Raw genomic sequence first — 21,363 nt, forward strand, 5'->3', positions numbered from 1 at the left:
GTGGCAGCGCTGCACGCGACAGTGCTCACGGATCCCACAGCAGGGCGGGTTTCATGCCCTCACTCTGGGTTAACGTCTCCTGTTAGAGAGCGTATGGTCCCCAGGGTGGAAGTAACCAGCCATCAAGGACCCACTAGCTGAGTCCAGGGCAGGGAGAGGGGAGAGTAGAGAGCCAAAAGGAGCCAGTCCGGTGGGGACTGGGCATTGCCCACTTCTCTTCCAAACCCTCAGCCATCACTGGGGCTGCTCTGCCTCAACGGGTCACATACATTCCCTAGAGTCTTGGGCCTCAGGATCCTTGCTTTCAGAATATTTGGTGTCATCAAGCTGGGCCTGGGCCTGTGAAGGGCCTTCGCTGGACTCCAACCAGGGTGATTTGTCATCTGGGTGCAGAGAGGGACAGGAGCTGCCAACTGGACCTGATCCTGTAATATTCACTGTGGGCATCCCAGAGGAGACAGGTGTGTCTGAGATTTGGGAAGATGGAGGGTGGGCCTGCTGTGTGAGAATGTGTGAAGGAGAGGAGTCTGGAGTCATAAAGATACTCTGAGGTCTTGAATTTTAGCAGAATCTTGTTTTGTCAAAACAGCTTTCTGTGGTGGACAAAGATTCATCTGCAGCTTTGAGCCCCTGCCCAAGTACCCAGAATACTGCTCACTCACTGGCACTGGGCAGCCGTGGGGATAACCGTTTGACAAAGCTCCATCTCCAGTGCTGGCTGCCCAGCCTCAGTTCCCTGACTTGAGGGTCCACTTTGGTTAAAGGGGGTTCCTACTGTTTGATCTGATCTGGGCAGTTAACTATACCAGGCTGTTGGTCACTAGGATGGAGAACAGAAGAAGCCACAGGGGACTGAGATGGTGGTTCCATTTTTGGTCCCTGGCTCACTTCAAGGGACTAGAAAGGGACAGAGGTTTGGGGCTTATGGTTTCACCCAAGCTTATAGCTGTTCCAGCCCTAGACTGGGGGATAGAGCCTGCAACCCCTCTGTAGCCCCAAGCTCTGACCTCTTCTGTGATTAATGAGCTGACGATTCTGCATCGATAAGGAATTAACCTGGAGCCCCTACCCATCAATAGTCAGGAGTCCAGGTCCCGGCCTCACCCCTACGCGACAGTGCTCCAGGGCCCCTGAGCAGACCAACCCCACGCTGCTTTACAGACCCGTAGCCAAGTCCTTTCCCCGCACTGCGGCCAGGAATTAACCCCTTAACTGCCTCTGTTCATACCACCCCATCATCCACCCCTCCCTATACACATGCACAGAGGCAGCAGCTGTTTATACTGGTTTAATCCATGTCAAATGTAGTTTACAAAGGGAAAGGACAAGTACCTTTGTATAGAATATACAGACACAGCATCACACCATGGGGCCCACAAGAAGGGCAGGGGACACAACACTTTTCCCTGGGAACAGCAGTCTAATCCCAGGAAAGGTTCTCTGCAGAAGGCTGGGTAGCCAGGAGCACCCTCATCCAGCCCCAGTCTCAGCCCCTGCTTTAGCTCGGTTCCCATTTCCTGTGCCTCCCCCCTCCCCCAACTCCTTATGAGGAGCCCCAGGAGCTAAGACTAAGGAGAGGATCATGTCCCTTGGGGCATGTGCCCCACGTCTGGGAGAAGAAATATACACCACTGAACACCGAGCACATGGGAGAGGGAAGAGAACCACGGGAGAGGGAGAGGGAGAGGGAGAGGGAGAGGGAGAGGGAGAGGCAGGCACCCCAAGAGGTGGATGGGCCGAGCCCCCAGCCAGCCCTGAACGAGGCACTGCTTCCAGGTGTTCTTAACAAAAGAAGAAAATCATACAACCAAAGGGCAGGGGACGGGGTAGAGAGTGAGGAGTTGTCCCATTTATACACAACATTGTAAACATACACGGTCTATATTACATGTGCTTCAGTCTGGTGTTTGCATGTCTGTCTGTCCGTCTGTCAGTCGGGGCGGGGGGTGCTGGATCTCAGGAGCCCTGCCTGGCTACTCCCCCTACCCCCACCTCCCTGCCCCACCCTGGGAACGGAACCTGGAAAAGGTATGGTCCCCAATCTTGGTGGGAGTCAGCAGGCAGGGCCTGGGCCTCAGTCTCCACTCTGGCTCGAGTCCTGTGTGTGTGCATGTGTGTGTGCGTTCATGTGTGTGCATGTATGTACACGGGGAACCTGTGTGTAAGTATGTACAGGGGGGGGTCACGTCACAGGCGGGGCAGGTGGGGCGCTCGAGGCAAGGCCTGCCTGGGGTGGCTAGCTCACAAGTAGATTCTCCGCAGGTCTCCGGGCGCTGTGATGGTGTTGCACTGAGGGCAGAGCTTCTTGGCACCCTGCAGGGAGAACAGGGAGGGCTCTGCTTATACCCTGTGCCGCACATTTGCTCGTGTGAGCCCCTGGGCCTGCAGCTGCATCTCCCCGAACCAGCTGTGTGCTGGGACCTCGGATCGGTCCTGCCCGCCTGGGCTGGGGAGGCATGGGCGGCCTCTGTGAGCAGGCAGGCACGCTCCTGTGTTGGGGAGACGCCAGGATCAAACCGGCTGGCCAGGCCCGCAGCGGGAGCCCCAGTAATGAGAACAAGGCTGGGTCCAGCTGTGGCTGCCGCGGCCCTAACGAGATTACACGCGGCCTTTGATCAGGACACACAGCCCACGTCCGGGCCTTTTATTGCTGTCTCCGGGCGACATTTTAATGGCTGCTCCCGAGCGAGCGAAGAACCAGGGCAGGAGCAGAAGGAGCTTAGTAATGGGAGGGGGAGGGGCCGAGGCCCTGGTCCTGCTTACCCGCACCCAGCCTCCTCCTGACCCGGGATCTCACTGCTATGTGTCATATGTGGGCCTGCTGGGGTGAGGGGATGGGGGAAGGGAGCAGGCAAGAGAACCCACAGGTGGGGAGAATTTAATAACCCTGGGGTGGGGGAGGAGAGAGGGTAGTGAGCTTGGTGGTGAACACCCTGGCTTCGGGCTGTGGCCTATGCTTCTGGTCCCCCTGCTCCTCTCCCCCGAAGCAGGCTCAAGCATGAGCATGGACATCTGGGCAGTACCCCAAATGGCCACCCACTCCCGACCCCCACGCCACTTCACCAGGGTCCGCAGCCAGCACTCCTCACAGTGCACATGCCAACACTGGATGGACGTTAGGGGCATCGAGTATGAGTCCTAGGGAGAAAATGGGCAGAGAAGGGAGGGGTCACTCTGAGGCTGTCCCACCCTCCGAAGGGCCCAGATCACAGGGCAGAGACCCTCTCCAACCCCCAGGGAGCGCTGAAGCCTGAGCAAGGGCGCCCGAGGTTCCCTTCCTCTCACCATGCAGATGAGGCATTTGTAACGGTCCCCACGGGATAGCTGCCGCTCAAGTTCCCTGACCCGAGCCTTCAGGGCCTCAAACGTGGTCACAGCTGAATCTTCGGTGATTCTGCAAAGAGGATGGCATACCTGGGCAGGCAGCAGGCTGGCATCCCTAACCTGAACCTCCAGCCTACAACTCCCTTGAATTCCAGAATCACATATGTAGGTGTCTGCTAGATACCCCAACCATATCCTAGATCTGCAAACTCCACATTCCAGAACTGCACTCCTTCCCCTCCTTGCTCCTCCACCTCCATCCTGGTGAATTTCTAAACCAGACACCCGGGAACCATTCTCAAACCACTTCTTCCCAGTCACCCTTGACATCCCAAATCTGTCATCTAGCTCCTAATATCTCTGGCATCCCCACTTCTTTCCATAGCTACCACCCCTAGGCCAGGTGCTCATGATTTCCTCTGTGGATTGTGCCACCAACCTGAATGGCCTCTCAGCCTCCAGTCCCCTCATTCCATTCTGTTCTCCTAGCACCCAGAATTCTGCAAACCTGACCACTTCTACTTCTAACATTTTAGTGTCTACCTCAGAATAAAGCTCCATCAAACTCTCCACAAGCTTACAAGGGCCTCCTTGGGCCTGTCCCTGCCAGCTGCATCCCTCAGTGCCCTGCCACGTACTTTATGCTCCATCCACGCCAAACTCCTGAGTTTCCCCACACACCCCACCATTTTTCACTCCACAGGCCTCTCAGCACTTTCTGCTTCTTCTGGATCACCCCAACCTCCTAACTCACTAGTCCCATCTCATCATTCAGGCCTAGTTCCCACCTCCTCCCAGAAGCTTTTTTCCAAGCCCCCAGCCAGTACCCCAATGGTGGCTGCCCCTTCTGTGCTCTTCCAGCCCCTGTACTGGACTTCACCACAGCAGTACAACCACAAATGTCTGTCACTGCTAGACTCACTTCCCTGAGGGCAAGCTGCTCACTACACCACTCACTATACTCTGAACATTAGCCCCATACTAGGCACATGAGTATGAATAAACATCTGCTGAAGAAATAGCTGGTCTAACCCCCAGGGAGAGTGAGAAATGCAGGGACTGATGAGGCCCCTGGGCTACAGTCCTAGCCTCCCTCAAGGGCTCCTGGTTGCTTCTTCCTAGGCATGTCAGATGTCCTGTTGGTCCTTACCCATAGTCCAAGCCCTGCACAAGGTCCCTACAACTTCCTGAAGACTCTCTGAGCTGCAATACTGAACAGGGAATAGCTAGGACTATTCTAAAGAGTGATCCCTCCCACCTCTCCTAAAACAAGTCAAAAGAACTTGGAGAGGCTCAGAGGACAAAGAATGCTTCCTGGAGGAGTAGAAAAGATGGCACTGGAGACAGGCTTTAGGGAATAATAATGACAATAATACAAATAAAAGAGCTAAAATTTATTAAGCCCTTACTAAATGCCAGGGATTGTACTGAGGGATTAAAAGTAATGATCTTATTTACACCTCACAAAAACCCCATGAGGAGATCCTAATACTCCTATTTTATATACGAAGAAACTAAAGCAAGAGAAACATTAAGTAGCCTGTCCAAGGTTCACAGAGTGGGGAAGATGGGATTCAAACGCTGGCAGACTGATTCTGTGATCAACCAGTAACTGTAAGTAACCACTACCCTACACTGGCTACACCCAGGAGGAGACAGGCCTCCAGGCTGAGGGAACAGTGGGAACCAAGGCCTAGAGGCCCTAGAGCCCCATCTGGCTGGAAGGCTCACTTCTGAGTAAGCAGAAGGTGCTACACTGGGAAAGGAGACTGTGTCCAAGAAGACCACAGATGCCGCAATCAGAAAGGAAAGTTTATCTTACCGGCAATTTACAGGAAGTTGTTGAGAATGTTGGAAGAGGGCTGTAAAGGGTAAGAGCTGAGGTTTAAAGGGTGTATTCAGTCAGCTGAAGTAGAATCACAAGGGTGGTGTGTGGGCAAGGACCATCTCCTAGGGTGGCCTGTCTTGCCAGCTTAGGGGAGACAGTTGGCCCAGAAAGCCTGAAAGCTTACAGGTAGTCTGTCCCTGCTGGGTGTGTGGTAATGGGGGGGCATGGGTAGGATGGTGGGAAACATTTCATGGGGAGCAATGAATTTTGATCTCTGACCTTTCTCTTTTAGGGCACTAGCAGCAACACAGAATGTGACTTCCTGATGGCTGTGTCCCTATGTCAGGGATGCTCTAGATCTATCACTCCACGGGTCCATGATTCTTTCTGCCTTGCCTCTCTCCAGGGAAGCTGAGAAACGCTCTGACTACAACTCCTCCTGGCATTGGCGGATTTCCTGGGAGCATCCATTCAACTTTCCAGCTCTGGAAAGCTTTTACCATCCCCCTCCTTCCTCACAAGCACTTGCACAGCTGGCTCCTCCCCCAGGCATTTTGCCCAATGTTCTATGTGCCATCCCCACCTGGACTGTTGGTAAGTTCCTGACAAGGAGACAAGGATGGGTAGCTGTGTTCCCTTCCTCTCCAAGGACCAGGCTGATCCTATGAGGTTATTTCAAAGATTGGGAAACCAAGGCCTGGAGTTGGGGGCAGCCTACCCCAGAGTAGAAAACTAACTGTCAAACCCCAAACCAGAGAATGAGTTAGAGCTGGGAAGGCAAAAAGGATGGGGTCAGGAGAGAATGAAGCCATTTCCCACTTCCATCTTGGAGATGGAAGGCTCCGAGGCCACATCCAATTCCAGAGCCCACCCTATCTTGGATTTGCTTGGCACATAACTGGCCTCTATTCTTTGCTCTGGTGAAATACCCAATCCTCCAGGCCCCTGACACAGGTAGGTTGTGAGCTATTCCTGAGCCCCTCTAGGGTATGGCGTGGAGAATTTCTTGGAAGAAGCCATGTCTTCCTGCCTTTCTCCTTCCCTAGGTTGTGAAAAAGATCTAGGATGGGAACCCATAATGTGTACGGGGAAGAGAGACATCATGGGGACTGTCGGGCCCTAATCTTGGCAGATCCAGACCCAGTGGAGATCCCTGCACATGACTGAGCCAGTCCCCAGCTCATCCCAGACAGCCCTGCCCACTGGTGCCTGTGCTCACACAGGTGGGACAGTCCCCAGCTCCCCCAGCCCTCAGCGGGTAGGACCTTCATGGATGGCCACTGGTTCTGGCCCCCACCTCCCCCTGGGCGCCATCCCTGATTAATGATCTTGTCTTTCTGATTTATGAGCAGCCCCTCCAGATGAGGGTGGGTGCCCCTTACGGCCCCGCCCGCCCCGCTCAGCTGGAGTAGGAGAGAATTATTAAATAAACATCCATACGTCATCCCCCCCACCCCAAAGCTGGTTGCGCCGAACCTGTGCGGCCCGCTCCGGCGTTGACATGGAGCAGCTGCGGTGATTCATGGGCAGCTGGGCCCCGCGCTGCGGCCCATACATCATGCCAGCAGCACTCACGGCCCTGGCCGAGATAAACTGATCAACCACAACGGGCTGGAATGAATTTATGACAACACAAAATGGAGGGAAACAAATGGGAGGTGACCCTGGGCCACCGACCCGGCCCTGCACCGGCCTGCAATCCACTCTCCTGGCAGAAGGCAAGATGGAACACTGGCCCTGGAATGAAGAGGCTGCCTTTTAACCCTGGGCAACCTAGCCTCGAGAGGAGGGAGGGGCAGGTGTGAGGAGTTAGGCAATGGCCAATGGCAGCAGCTCCAGGCAGCCCTGGAGAACTGGACAATGCCACCTCCTGGGGCCAGAACTGGCCTTGCCTGGGCTTCTGGAACGGCAAGTGCCCTGCTGATTTCAAATCCTGGTGGCTCCTGAGGATCCAGGCCAGGGGTTGCCTGGGAGAGTGCTAACGGATCCCCCTTTCCCCTGCCTGAGAACACGGGCCCAAAATTCCTACCAGAAGTGATGAGACCCAATACTCCTGCCTAAAACCTACTGCAAGCGCTACCCGGGACAAGACAAATGAAACCAATTTAGCTCCCGATTAAGAAACAGAAACTGGAGATGAATCAAGTGTGCTGGCTGGGCAGGGCAGCCATACATCACATTCCCTGGGCAGAGGCCTCTGCAGCGGGTGGGCAGGAAGGCAGGCTGACTGCTCCTCCCTCCACCAAGCCTCCCAGGGCCTGGGCCCAGCGATCAATTCACAGAGGCATGCTCAGCACCAGCTGGGCCCCACCATCGGCTGTGTGCCCAGGGCAGCAGGCCTTCCTGATAGCAAAGGGCCCCTCGCCCTCCAGCTGAGCTGTGGTTCCCCGGGCCTCCCTCCTGGCCAAACACTCACTTCTCAATGTCACTGTTCTTGCAGGTCTTCTGCATGGCCTCCTGCTTGCTGCTCTCACCGTTGCTGGTAGATGGCATCTCTGCTGGGACAGAGAGGCAACTCACACTCTGGCCAGACTCAGCACAGGTGAGGGGTTGGGCTTGAGGCAGTCACTACCACCCCCCATCACTCCTAACCTGCGTCAGGACTTACCGTCACTGGCCCATTTAGAGAACTCAGGTGTGATGCGTGTGCTGGGAGGGCCACCACTAGAGGAAAGAAAGGAGGAAGAACGAAGTGAGCCCTGAAGGCAGGCAGGATAACCCTGAGGGCAGGTACTGGGTTGACACCCACCTCAGGGCTTCCCATCCCTCTAACCCACCCGCCCAAGCCTGTGCCCACACTTGCTTTAGGACTGCGCCCCGAAGTGCCTCTCTCTCCTTGGCTTCACCGGGCTCCTCGCCTGTGCAGGGGATAACGTCAGCCTCCGTGTATCTGGCATGGTGGTCAAGGACAACGGATCCTAGTTTGCGGTGGGCCATGAGGGTTGAATCCTCAGGAGGGCTCCCCCGGCCCAAGCTGAGACACTGACCCTAGGGGGCTGGTGTGGATGAGTGGCCGGAGGTGCTCGCTACTTTTCTTTTTCCCTTTGGACCGTCCCACCAGCCCCACTTTGTCCCGCAGTGCCCCAAGGATACTGTGGTTTCCCATACTCCAGAGTGTCATCCCCATCCACATCCAAGTCGGCATCACTGTCCGGATTCTCTTTGCCGCTGCACATGACGAAGCCAGAGCCTGTGGGAAGTAGGATATGAGGAGGGCCTGGGGCCAGCAAGACGACTCCAAGGGTAGCCCTTCTGTTTCCCTAGGTACGGCTCAGGTTTGGGGCTAGGTAAGGCCAAACAGAAACTTGGGCTTGGGATATAGAGAGCCAAGAAACTTGGGTGCTCTTGACTCTGACATTTCAGTCCTTTTCACTCTGCGTACCTCAGCCTTCTCTGCACTGCCTCCTGCTCCAAGTGGTCTCTGCTTATAAACTAGCCCATTCGTACACTAGGTCAGGTCCTCAGGAGACACCTAGTCTAGGCCTGCTGAACACCTGTCTTCCAGGTCTAAGAAGAGCAGGAAGAAGACAGAGACATTCAGGTCTACAAGGCCATCCCCACCCAGGACCTGGGCATCCCGCGTCCCATGGTCCAGCCTGACAAGTCTACCAGAAGGGAGAGTAGGCTGGCAAAGGCCCACCAGAGCCATACAGCCAGACCCCCAGCCAACGTCCTGGTTTGGGCCGTCAGGTCCTTGCCAGCAAAAACACCAGGCAGCTGTTCAAATATTTGGTGTCTGAAGTGCCTGACATTAATTATTCATCCCAGCCTCACTCAGCCCAGATTCCTGGACAAGTGCAGTTACGAAGGGATTAAGAAGGGATGGCCGAGGGAGGACAAGCATGTACACCTGCTTCTCATAGCAGTCCATGGAGGCAAGCAGGCGGGCGGAGGCAGGGCCAAGGGCCGGGCAGGCAGCTGACCTCACCGAGGTGCATCTGCCACAGCCACAGGCAGACTCTCGGCGAGTGGCGGCGGTGGTGATGTAAGGCGCTGGGTTGCTGAAGCTACTCCAGGCCCACTCACCTGCCATGTGGTCTGACTCCCAGGACCACCCTTCCTGATGGCCCAGGGCCAGTGACCACCAAGCTGCTTCTCCCTCCCCTCCCATGTCTTCTCCCAGTGGTCCCCGTCTCGGACCACATCTCATGAGCCAGTGGAACAGCCCTGCCGGGGACAAAAGGGGCTGAAAATGATGGGATCTGGGTTGAGTGGAATCAGAGGTGTGAAGCAGCTCAGGTTTCTGCCCGACGATCTCAGACATTTCTTGTTCATTCTTCCCAATTCCAGGGTCTTAACACGCTCATCAGGGCAACAGACATGTAACGGGCTGTCATGCCTCTCTCCTGTTCCTTCACCCTGTTACCGTAGAGCTCTGACCCTTCTTTTTCCCTGCTCCAGCAGTGTCTGCAGCTCCCCTGTGCACGCACGACCAAGTCCCAGCTCCTCAGTTAGACCCGCTAAGCTAAGGAGATCCCCACTTCTCCACCTTCCCTCTTTCTCTCACTTCACTCCATAAGCTCCACATATACGGATAGACTCCTTACTGCACCTCAAACGTCACCGTGTCCTGCTTATGCTCTCCCCTCCATCTGGAATGTTCTCCACCTTTCAAGCCCATTTCGAAAACACTTTCTTCCTGATACTTCTTCTCCCTCCAGCACCTCTGGTCTCTGGTATCACAAAGGTTCCACCCATTCCAGAGTTAAGCAGCACCAGGGAAAGAGAGAGGCCAGGCACTGCCCAGGCTCCACCCCTCCCTGCCAGTCCTCATCTGCCCTCCACACTGAGGCACCAACAAACTCGAGGCAGCAGGCAGGTCAGCAGCGGAGCCATTAAGCTGAGAAAACACCAAGTTACAGCTCTGTCTACTGTTCACGGCCAAGTGTCCTGACAAGCAATTCCTGCCTTGTGGGTGAATGGCACCTCTATAAACCCTCTGACAGTTTGGGAGACAAACTCCGCCATCAATCAGAATGTAGCCGTCAGGTTCACTTACAGCCTGCGCCTCCCGAGCTCTGCCAACCTCCCTCCCCCAAGTACACGCAGCTCAGCAGTCAGCCTCACATCCTTGGCTTAGCCAGGGCCTGCCCGGCACTGCCCGGCCCTGCCCAGCCCGGCCTTTTGGATGGGCGAGAAGCGAAGCCGAGAATCCTGGCACCACTCCTCAGCCCAGTATGGCTCCCATGGCAAAGCTGAGAAAACGGGGCACCGCCAAACTGCCAGGAAAAGTCCTAGCTTCTCAACATATAAAGCAGCCCAGGGGCCGAAGTCCTTATCTCTGCAGTCTCATTGCCTACCAGGCCTGATCAGGTCTTATACTCCAGTGAAACATAGCTATTGTGGTTTCCCAAGTCCTGCATGTTTTCTCATGGCCCCATGCCTTTGTACTTCCTGTTATCTCTGCCTAGAAACATCTCCCTCTTGGTCTACAGAACAAATTCCTGCTCACTCTGAGAGCCTGACTCTTCTCAATCATGCCTTCTATTCATAGTGCCTACACATGGTAGTTGCTCTATAAATACTTCCTGAATGAACTCACCTCAACATTCTCTCAACCTTTATCGAACTCACCCTCTGCCTGGCTTGACATTGAGGACAGTGTTTCCAGATCTGATTCCTACCCTCAAGGTGCTGAGTGTGGACGAGACGTCCCCAGACATTTCTACATAGGGGTCCCTTCTGTGGCGTCCATCCAGGCTCCTGTGCAACTCCAAAATCATATTTATTACCATGTATTGTCATTGTCCCTTACCAGAATGAAAGCCCAAGTCTGTGATCTCAGTGTCATACAGCACAGAGCTGGCCAGGCCCACAGCGGGTGCCATACAACACACCCGAGCAGTAATGGCTTAATGCCAACAATGCTGTTCCATTGTTGTGCCAGAAGGAAGGCCAAGGCCTGAGTAGCTGGTGGCCTGGAGAAACCTCTCAGGCCACAACCCTCCCTCTTAGACCCCAGCTCTCGGGTGAGCTGCGACCTTCTGCTCCCTTGACCGGCCTGGCAGGATGGAGAGCACAACACATCTTGTTTGCCAAGGAAAAGGCCTGTCTCTGGTCTGAGCAGTTTCCTCTGACCCTGACCCCATCCCCCAGCAGAGACAGATGTTGGGAACCTCTCCCTACCCCCACAGGTGTTCAGAACAGGCTGCCGCCACCAATTTCACTCTTGTGCTGCCCCAGCCAGCTCCAACCTCCTTCCCAGCACATTAAACTTTATTTTCTTAATGAAATGTCACTTGCTGACTTCTGGCAGAATCATAATAAAAAGGAACGGCCATAAAGCCGTTTTATGCAGACAGCGCCCCTGCCAGCTGGCGCCCCCCACCCTGCTTTGAGAAGAAGGCTCCACAGTCATTTTATGTTCTCAGCTGCTGGAACATCCGAAGCCAGTACTCAGAGGCAAGATGGCACAGAGTACTCCTTTCCAAGCCTCTGGCTCCTGTTCTGTGTAGCTCTGGGGATAACAGGCAAGCTGCCACTCCTGATGCTACTATCCAGGGAAGGGACTCTGCCCCTGGGACCTGCAAGATGACCCAGAGTACCCTTTAGTCACCAGGGAGGCCGCCTTGCTGAGGCTCAGCCCCACTGTATTGTGGCACAAAGGGCTGGGCTGCCGCCCTCAGGCAGACTAAGCCTGAGAGTCAGTGATGCTCAGCAGTGGGGGCCTGGTCCTGGGAGGACGGGTGGTGCAAAAAACCTCTTCCCTCCAACTGGACACTAGCAATAGGAAGGGAGAGGGTTAAGTGCATATATGATAAGCAAAGCCTAAATTTTATAAAAACGACCCCCCTCTCATAAACTCCTTTTTTCTTAGGTCAAAGAGAGAGAGAAAAAAAAATCAGCGTTAATTTGATCAATTGATCAGATAATCGATTGAGAAACTGGAGATGCCCGCTTACTGGGGGCAGTAACGTCCTGGAACATGAAACCACAAAAAAGGAGCCATCGACTTCCTCACCTGCTGCTCCCAACAAAATCAGAGCCCAGGGAGAAAGGAGTCCTGGGGCCTCTGGAGGCCTGTGCTCTCCAAAGGTGTGGTTTGGGGGTGGTGGTGCACAGCAGCAGCTTCCGGAGAGTTTTACACTGGAATTAGTTACAGATGCAGTTACGGTGTCTTGTGTAAACGCCATCGATTGGGGAGCTGACAGTCTGGGGAGCTGCGATGCGGGACAATCAATCGGCCTGCAGTGTCACCTGCCACCTCGCTGAACAGTTGACAATGCAATTATCCAGTGTGGAGGCAGGGAGTTGGCGTGTGTCAAACGCACTTAGCCACTTTCCGGGCCTCCTCGATAACGTGTTTCACTGCCTCACGTCAGGAGAGACGCAGAGAGACAGACGCCGTTTAAAACCATTGATACTTACTCCTTCTGCCTGTACTCCCCCTGTCCCGGCTTAACAACTGTGTTTCCAAAGGCGATTAAATCCCGTCAGTCGCCACAGGGGACAAGAAGGTGCCCTGCTCCTTGCCACCTCTCCTCGCCCCTCCCAGCAGGCAACAGTTATAACTAAAGGTGGTAAGGAGGTAGAAGGCGGCAGCCCTAACGCTCTCCATTCCAACACTGCCTGCAGCAGTCGGCTGTTCCAACACCTGTCACTGACTGCACCCGGCAGCAGGGCTGCGCTGGGGGACATTTTTAGCACCTGGGGGCTCCCATCTTTTGGAAACCAACACGGCAAAGGAGGCAGCAGCTACGGCCAGGCCAATTTCTCCATGCCTCTGGGCTCAGAACACCTCTCAATCCCTTGACCCATAATCTGGAGCTGAAGTTTTATCAAGCAACAGCCAGTTAAAAGACCGGTGCCACAGCTGCCCTGCCTGTCCTCTCCATGGCATCTCATCCCAGGCCACATGGAACCAGCCTAAATCTAAGGCAAGAACTCGAGAAAGATGCAGTCCCTAGGCCAGGATTGGGGCAGGGCAGAGGCCCTGGACAGTGGGTTCTCTTAGTATCATCCCTGTCCAACACCGGTTTGATTCAAAGGGGCTCAGTGCTGGATTCCAGGGATGCATTTCCCTCCAGGGCTCAAAGGTGGAGTTGCAGCACCTTCCACTTCCTGTGCCACCTCCTGGGAAATCCCTCCATCTCGCCACTCATGTGCCCACCACATGACTGTGACCTTATCTGAAGCCAACCATTCCATATTCTCTCTCCAGCCTGTCCATTCCAGATATGATGAGCTCCAGGCTCCCCCAATCCAGCCGGGTGAACTTTCACTGGCAACCAAAACAGGAGGGACCAAAGCTCCCACCACAAGTCTCCTCTCTGGGACCCAGGAGCTGGTGACAGGCAATGAGGAGAGCTGGGGCTCATTCATCACATACCTCCTTTGACTACAGGCAGGAGCGGGTTTGTCCCCAAGGGCTGTATAATTAGGTTTCTGCTGTGGCCCAGCCTAGAGGTCCCTTGCTCTGCCCAGGGCTGGCATACGGCACCAGAAGAGCGTCTTTCTTCCCTAACTGTGGAGCTCTTTCAGGGGAATGCTGGTGAAGTACTAGGGTCCATGTGCTGCCCTTTATGCAATTATTAACTCTGGGTGGGGAGAAACAGAACTAGCAGGTTAGCAAACCTAAGGTTCAGAGAGGACAATCAACAGCTCAGGCACGCAGCCCAGGGTGTCTGAGAACTGAGAAGGCCAGAGCGTTTCCTAGTCACTGAAAGTTTCTTCCAAACTATTCTCTTGAAAACTTTATCTCTTCCTTCGGACTCTTAAAGATCCACTTCCAGCTAGACCTATCTCAGTGCTTACCTGTTCTGTCTGGTCCTTCGTTTTGTCCTAAAATTCCAATTCCAAGTACTCCCGGGTCTAAGCAATCTGGGCCTAACCCTCAGTAACCACAGGCCCCATCTCCAAGGCCCATTCCCCTCAGCCAAATGTCCCACCAAAAACTTTTGCTTGTTCACTGGTTCCACGGCAGAATACATTCAAGGAAACCGATTTGCTCCACCACACCAGCTCCCAGTGGGCCTGGTGGGAAGCTTTGCTGAGGATGATGAAGGGGTCCTGGTCTGGGAGGAGGGATGGGGGGTGATCAGATACGGGAACTTATCTGCAATTCTTTCATATCTAACAAGGACAGCAATCTCTGTTCTGTCAGCAGGCACAGCTCGTCTTAAATGGGCCTCACCACTCGCCTGTTCATCCTGCCTCTGCTCCCTCTCTCTGAAGTCGGCTGGGCAGCTTCTTCAGCCAGCGTTATCACTCCCTCTAACCGGTCTTGGCAGGCAATCTAATTCCTCCTGAAAAGGTCACCGCCATTTTAACTGCCTTTCAATCACATTAAGCACGCACTGCCCGGCTTGCGGCCCAGCCCGCCCGGCGGGCGATCAATGCGCTACACTGACACCAGCCCGCCTGGCGGGGCCACACCCAACCCCCCAAGAGTTGGGGCCTATCGGTCCTGGCCAAGGAGGGTACACTGACAGATGGCCAGCTCCTGCAGACAGGGTTTCGGGGGCAGAGGCGGTCAGGATCAGACAGGGCCTCCTTTGATAGCACCCCCCACCGAGGAGCCTCAGCCTCCTCCGCTCCACTGCGCCCTGCTCTCTGCCTCGTGGCCCCTGCTGATCTCGCTGTAAAACAGCCTTTCAAGTCTGCCTGTCTTTTGACTGCACTAAGCTGTTTAAGAGGCGGCAGCAACTTCTGTCAGGAAAGCCGGAGCAATTCTCTGCAGATAAAGGCACCTCCGGCCCCCGTTCCCTCTTCAAGTCTCACTCTCATTCTCGCTCTCCAAATCACTCAAAGAAAAGCCCCCTTTGAACTCCTCTCAGGAATTCTTGAAAAGAACAACCTCACAGTGTAAACACTCAGGGAAAACTGACACCCGCCCATAGGGCTGAAGAGCCCCTCACACCCGCTCTGCAAGTGTGTCCCAGCGCCTGGGAAATACTTGGTTGTAGCAGCAGGCCCCATGCACCTTCATCCCCCTAAGCTCTGTCTGGTGCCCAGAAGCCACCAGGTCCAGTTCTGTGCCAAGAAACCTGACTAAAAACTTGCCGTGGTAATGGAAGATATGAAAATCTGTAGCCACCCAACAGAGCGAACCCAGAGCGGCATCCTGGAAACTGCCCCTGAACAGACACCTGTGTGTACAAGTCGCTGGATCCTGGGCTTTGCTGCTTATCCTCCCTGGGCCTCAGACAATCGGAAACTCCAGGATAGGACCAGAGTGAAATGGCAAACGGACATCCTCCTAGCTTAGCGCTCAGGCTAGGGAAACGGTTTGGCCTGATTAACCTTCCTGATTTACACTTTGGCTTGTCCCCAAACGCTTGGGCAATATAAGAGAAGCCCAGAAGCATAACGCCACACCTGGACTCGTGGCCCCTCCTGTAGCCAGTCTGCCCTGGATGGCACTGTGGGGACTGCTCCAGCCCGAGAAGCACTGCCCCAGTGAGGCAGAGACCCTCCTCCCAGCTGCTGTGAGATTCCCCAGGGACCAGACACAGCAATACTCCCAAGGGTGTTGCCCAGAGAACTGGAGGCAGATGGGAAGCAGACTGGCTCACTTAATGACCACAAGCTGCAGTGCCAGCTGTGCCTGTGCACAGAAAGAAGAGCTGGAGGCTGGGAGGCTGACAGCTCCCCCTTTGCCCTGCCCAAGGCAGAAGGCTTTGACAAGAGGACACCGACCCTGGGCACCTACCAGTCTGCTGTTTGACCTGGTGGGGGTGGGGGACTTCCACTGGGCCAAGCTATCTCTCTCCAAGGAGCCAAGTAGGTAGTGGGGCTGGGCAGTGTCCTGCAGAGTCCTCTGCAGCAGCGGGGGAGAGTCCCAGGGAAGCAGGGAGCAGCTGGGCACAGGCCCCTCTTGCTTCAGGGCAGAGGGCACCCAGGGAGAAGAGATGGGATCAGAGCTAAAATTAGATTCACCAATGAAGCTCATGGGAGGTCAAATTTTGCAATAACTCACTCTCTCCTCTGTAACTGATTTCCCTGACATGGGGCTGAGGAGGAGGAGTGTTGGGGGGAGGGGGGCGGGCAGGGGGAATCCAATGTATTTGCCTGGAAGCCCTCGGGGCCCCCAGTGCTGGAGGTGTACAGCAGGTTGCTGGATTCTCATTTATCAGCCTTAAGAGGGATGGAGTGATAAATGCATAACCATCCCTTTAATATTTTATGCAGGTGCTAACGTGGCTTGGCTGTCACCTTCAATGCATCACCCGAGGCTGAGAGACCCCCTCGTCACTCCTAGCTTGCAGCCTCACAGTTCCATTTCCCCACCCAAATACATCCATTTTAATATGCACATCACAGGCAGGCAGCATGGTCACAAAGGAGCCCCACCAGCAGCAGCTCACACGTGGTGGAATGACCAGCCATCAGCCCTAGCCTCTTGGCTCCCAACAGATAGATACCCAGCAGAGGCCTGGCGACCAGAGTGCCACTGCCTATGTGTCAGCTGCTTGTACCTCGGAAACCACCTTCCAGGAGAGTGGTGGCCCGTATCCGCTTCTGCCCGCACCACTCATACTCCTCAAAGCGGTTGCTGTTCTCATGCTCGATGTCCACGGCATCATCCTCAGCCATGCAGGAGCCTTCCCTCTGTGAAGAGCAGAGCAGGATCATGCGGGTCCCAGGCCATCCCTACCTGCTCCCCAGGGCCTGCAAGGAAGGCACAGCCCTAGCCCCAAGCTGCAGTGTGCCCCACAGGCCCCCAGCTCTAGGGCTCCTTTGAAGTAAACCAATCTAGAGGTCAAAGACCTGGGCTTTTCCCCAATAGTTTTCCACTGGAGCCCCAGGGGAGGAGTGGGAGAGCGAAAGCAAAGGAAGAGAGCAAAGAACAGAGAGTAAGAAGCTGCTGAGACCACAGGGAGACCCCAACAGCCCACAGATCTGGAGGCAGTCAGCAGCTAGTGTCAGGGGAAGGAGGGGAGTGGAGGGGAGGTAGGTGGTGATGGCCCCTCTACCTTAGAAAGGCAATGCTCCACATGCCTACTCATCTCCTGCTCCGATCCTGCCAGGGGGCGGCTGCACAGGGGACATACCTGCCCTTCATCTTGCTTCCTCCGTTTCATTTTCCCAATCCGAGCTGCATGGAGAAACCGAAAACAAAGCACAGAACAGGCAGACGGTCACTGTAGTTCCCAAGGTCCCAGTGGAGCTGACACATCCTGACCTCCTGCCAGCCATTAGCCCTTTTGTTCAGTGCCTCATCTGGCCCTCATCATGCAGCACCTTCAGCTCCTTTGGGGACTGGACCTTGCCAAGAGCACCTGGGGAGGAGATTGGTGCTAGGCCAGCAAAGTGTCCACTCTTTGGCCACAGCTGGCTCAAGCTCAACCCTTACCTTCCTACCTGCAATGCTCAGTGAATCCAGTGAGCAAAGATGCTCTTCTTGGCACCTGCTATGTGTCTCCCCAGAAGGCCAAGACCATAGGCTCTTTTAGAGTCAAGAAGCATAACTTTAGAGAACATTTCTTGGCTAGAATCCAAGGTCCCTCCAGGGGCCTGATTTGGCCTGCTGTTAACTTATCAGTTAAAACCCCTTTGTTCCTGGGCCAAGAGCCCTGAGGTACAGCCCTTAGTGTCCTATGTAGAATTACCCCAGTGAGAATTTCTCTCATGTCCACTGGTCCCATTTTACAGAAGAGGAGACTGAGGCCCAGTCATAAAGGTATAGAGGATCCGAGTCAGACAGCCCAGATACCTTGAGAGGGTAGTCCTTACTGTGCCTACCCAAACCTGTTCCATCATTTCTAATCAGTGCAGAGGGGCTGGCAGGCCCCCGAGGCAGAGGGCTTCCTGCCATGCTGTCCCGCAGGGGCCTCAATTCCAAAGTGCATGCTGCAAGCCCACAGCACTGCTAATTAGTGCCGAGAGACACAATCATTTCTAATTAGCTCACTAATCCCTCTCTGCAGCCCTCCTGTCACTGAAGCAGGAAGGGGTCAAAACAAACAAGGGACTCTGTTCCCTCTATCCCCTCCTGTGATGCAACAGTAGGAGTAGAGGTAGCCACTCTGAGACCAGACTGACTGGGGTAGGGGTGGAGCCAGCCAAGGAGGGAAGGGTTCCCCACTGCAAGGCCAGAAGGAACTTCCTATGGATACTGACCCTGGTGGAAAGCTCATCAATGCAGTTTAGGGAGCGAGACACAGGTGAAAGGTGATACAGGTGAGAGTCGGTAAGTTACAGTTTAGAGCTTCAGTTGTGTGTAAGGTTCAGAGCCAAATACCTTATACAAGGTAGGTCATTTTATTCTAGATCCAGAAACTAGGTTGTATTATCCATTTTAACAGAAAAAGATAGTCAAGGCAGTTGTCCAGGTAGCTAAAAAGTGGCAAAGGCAGCATAGGAAACCAGGCCTGACTCCATAGCTTAGAAGGCTCTCCTGTCCCAAGAGTGCCCCCAACTGATCAGCATCAACAAAGATTGATCCTGTGAGTGTGCTAGGTCAGCAACAATATGCACTTGGGGCTCCTGCCTGTTGAGGGTCTGAGGCAGGGAGCTACTGCAACCCTAAAACAGAGTAGTCCTAAAAAGAGCCAAATCAACAAGAAAGCCACCATCCCACCAGGAATGAGCATGGAGTTTGAGAAACCGTGGTCTGCAGCCTGGCCCGTCTCTTCAATTTCCTGTGCTCTCACTATAGGAGATGCAACTATATTCTGGTGCCCCACTTGATTTTGTGGACAAAGATCTAGACTCCTTCACCTTGACTTCCCTAACCCTTGGACTCTCAGGCTTGGGCCATCTTGACACTCTAGAGCAGGGGTCCCCAACCCCCAGGCCACGGACCTGTACCAGTCCATGGCCTGTTAGGAACCGAGCCACACAGCAGGAGGTGAGCGGTGGGTGAGCAAGGGAGGCTTCATCTGTATTTACAGCTGCTCCCCATTGGTCGAATTATGGCTTGAGCTCCGCCTCCTGTCAGATCAGTGGCAGTACTAGATTCTCACAGAAGTGCAAACTCTACTGTGAACTGTGCATGCGAGGGATCTAGGTTGCACACTCCTTATGAGAATCTAACGTCTGATGATCTGAGGTGGAGCTGAGGTGGTCCCATCACTCCCAGATGGGACCATCTAGTTGCAGGAAAACAAGCTCAGAGCTCCCACTGATTCTGCATTATGGTGAGTTGTGTAATTACTTCATTATATGTTATAATGTAATAGTAGTAGAAATAAAGTGCACAATCAATGTAATGCGCTTGAATCATCCTGAAACCATCCTTCCCCCCCACCCCCCACCCCCGCCCCAGTCTGTGGAAAAATTGTCTTATACAAAACCAGTCCCTGGTGCCAAAAAGGTTGGGGACCACTGCTCTAGAGCCAGGGCTAGGATGGAGAAGGGATGCTAGATGTCAGAAAGGCATTGAGCAAGGTACCCTGAGACTTCTAGAAGCCTTTATGGAGCAGTGCGCCAGTACAAAGGTTCCTCCCCTACTCGGCCTAAAGCTCAAGGGAGTGCCTCCCTGGTAAGAAGGAGACTATGACAGACCCTGATAATTGAATAAAGGAATGAATCTCATAGGATTGCCAAGGAAGTCATGATACTGGATGCTCTCCTTGCCCAGGCCACCCATGCCAGAAAATTCCCTGTAGTCCCAGGAAAGTCCCTGATGGACTGGGCATCACCTGGAAATTCTCAGATAAGCAATTCAGGTTTGATTATTTTCTTGCCATTCATCTTCTAAGTCCTGAACTAAGCTTACTAAAACATGATAGGGAAAGTTTGCTCCCTACCTAGAGGCTTCCACTGAGTAGGACAAGTCAAAGTATTGCCAAGGAGGTAGCATGGCATGGTCCAAGAAGCACAGGCTTTGGAGGTAAACAAACCAGTTCAAACCATGGCTCAGTTACATCCCAGCTGTGTGGTTTTAAACAAATCACCTTCACCTCTCCCAGCCTCAGTTTCCTCATCTACAAAACGTATGTTAACACTCCCTCTCAGTTATGATAAAGGTGCTTAACATGGTGCCGGCCCATGATAAATGCTCTCCTTTTCCCAGTCTGGGGCTCAGCCTCCCAGCAGAAACCAAGTGGCAGGAACTGGGGATTTTGAACATCCATGGCCTCACTCACCAGTTGGCCTAGAGACCCCCAAGCCCCTTACAGACAACCCCCATATATACCACACCCTAGCCAGCACAAAAAACTAGATCATTCAATTGTGTTCAGCAAATAGGAATGTTCCAGAGGTTTGAATCCAGAAGGGGCCCAGGGCGGGGGGGAGGGGGATGGTGGCCTTCCAGGTAGTACATACACGGAGTGCTTTCAGAGAAGGCCTGTAAGAGCTGTCGAGCCCACGCTGATCACCTTTGTGAAATGTGGGCCGACTGATAACTCAAAAAGCCCTGGGATGAGTTAGTTCCTGTTGCCGTGGGAACTCCAGATCTCACTGCATTGTCAAGTCTCAGCAAAAAGGCTGTATTCACACTACTGGGCACTGATTAAAAACTGGAAGAAAAACATTCTCAGCGCCCTGCCGGCTTGTACAGTGAGGTCCCAGCAGTTTGCAAATTCAAAACTGAGCTCCCGCGTGGAATTGTGTGGCTTGTTTCTCATTCTCTGGCACTTACTGACCCCCAGGGTTCTTCAAGGCCTAGAGAGGCTCACGCAAGAGGTGGGGACCATAACCTCCACTAGACAGATGGAGAAACTGAGGGCAGCCGCCTTGGTCAACATATACTCAGGCGCTGTGACTGTGAAGAAGCCAGTGGGCCCTAATGTCGAAGAGACCCAGGGAAGTCAGTAACTGCAGGCAGTGAGGGAGGGAGGAGGCCGGGGGTGGGGCGGAGGGAGGGGCCGCGCAAGACTCACCATTCAGTCGGGTCTGCCGGTTGGCTCGCACTCGCAAGAAGGTCTGGGAAAAGATCCCGGGCAAATGCAAAAAAGAGAAGAGAGCGTCAGCGCGGCCCGGAGTCCCGACCCCAGCCCCAGCCCCCGCCCCAGCCCCCGCCCCAGCCCCCGGTCCACACCTGCCCCGCCCCAAACAGCCCGTAAACAAACCTACTTCCTCCCTCCCGCCGGCCCCCTTGCTCCGCCGGCCGCTCCGGGCCTTCGGCATAGCCGCCGGAGGCTGCTCTAGCGGGACCCCGTGGCCGCCGCACGGTGCGCCGCCCCAGCCCCGGCCTCCGGCGCTCCGGGCCCCGCGGCCGCCCGGCCGGCGAGGGCGGCGATGCGGGCGGATTCCCCCCGGCTGCCCGGCGGCGGCGGCACCTCAGCTCCCAGCGGCGGCGGCGGCCATGTTGGCCTTGATCA

General features: G+C 54.6%; 2 protein-coding genes and 1 long non-coding RNA gene across 5 annotated transcripts in view; 1 reads left to right on the forward strand and 2 right to left on the reverse strand.

Annotated features, from left to right (window-relative positions):
- Positions 1 to 21,363, reverse strand: part of RPS8 (ribosomal protein S8) — a 396,253-nt gene that overhangs the window by 312,063 nt on the left and 62,827 nt on the right. The window lies entirely within an intron of this gene.
- The window catches only part of RNF220 (ring finger protein 220), a 224,544-nt gene continuing 204,456 nt past the window's right edge, over positions 1,276 to 21,363 (reverse strand). Inside the window, exons 1-11 of one of the 3 annotated variants that reach the window (XM_059082917.2) lie at positions 21,116 to 21,254; positions 20,923 to 20,965; positions 17,068 to 17,189; positions 16,570 to 16,702; positions 8,246 to 8,342; positions 7,956 to 8,042; positions 7,761 to 7,816; positions 7,569 to 7,647; positions 3,286 to 3,394; positions 3,064 to 3,138; positions 1,276 to 2,313 (exon numbers count right to left, since the gene is read on the reverse strand). In XM_059082917.2, coding sequence (XP_058938900.1) covers positions 2,242 to 2,313; positions 3,064 to 3,138; positions 3,286 to 3,394; positions 7,569 to 7,647; positions 7,761 to 7,816; positions 7,956 to 8,042; positions 8,246 to 8,342; positions 16,570 to 16,702; positions 17,068 to 17,189; positions 20,923 to 20,965; positions 21,116 to 21,169 — 927 coding nt within the window. In that variant the 5' untranslated portion in view covers positions 21,170 to 21,254 and the 3' untranslated portion in view covers positions 1,276 to 2,241. Of the gene's footprint in view, positions 2,314 to 3,063; positions 3,139 to 3,285; positions 3,395 to 7,568; positions 7,648 to 7,760; positions 7,817 to 7,955; positions 8,043 to 8,245; positions 8,343 to 16,569; positions 16,703 to 17,067; positions 17,190 to 20,922; positions 20,966 to 21,115; positions 21,255 to 21,363 lie in introns of those variants that run through there. The other 2 variants (XM_059082901.2, XM_059082908.2) reach the window with 2 other exon arrangements.
- On the forward strand, positions 5,559 to 6,605 carry LOC136792260 (uncharacterized). The gene is made up of 2 exons (XR_010835789.1): positions 5,559 to 5,746; positions 6,199 to 6,605. It is a non-coding gene; the product is annotated as an uncharacterized lncRNA (long non-coding RNA).

Source organism: Kogia breviceps, chromosome 1 (genome assembly GCF_026419965.1).
Source record: "Kogia breviceps isolate mKogBre1 chromosome 1, mKogBre1 haplotype 1, whole genome shotgun sequence".
NCBI lineage: Eukaryota > Metazoa > Chordata > Mammalia > Artiodactyla > Physeteridae > Kogia > Kogia breviceps.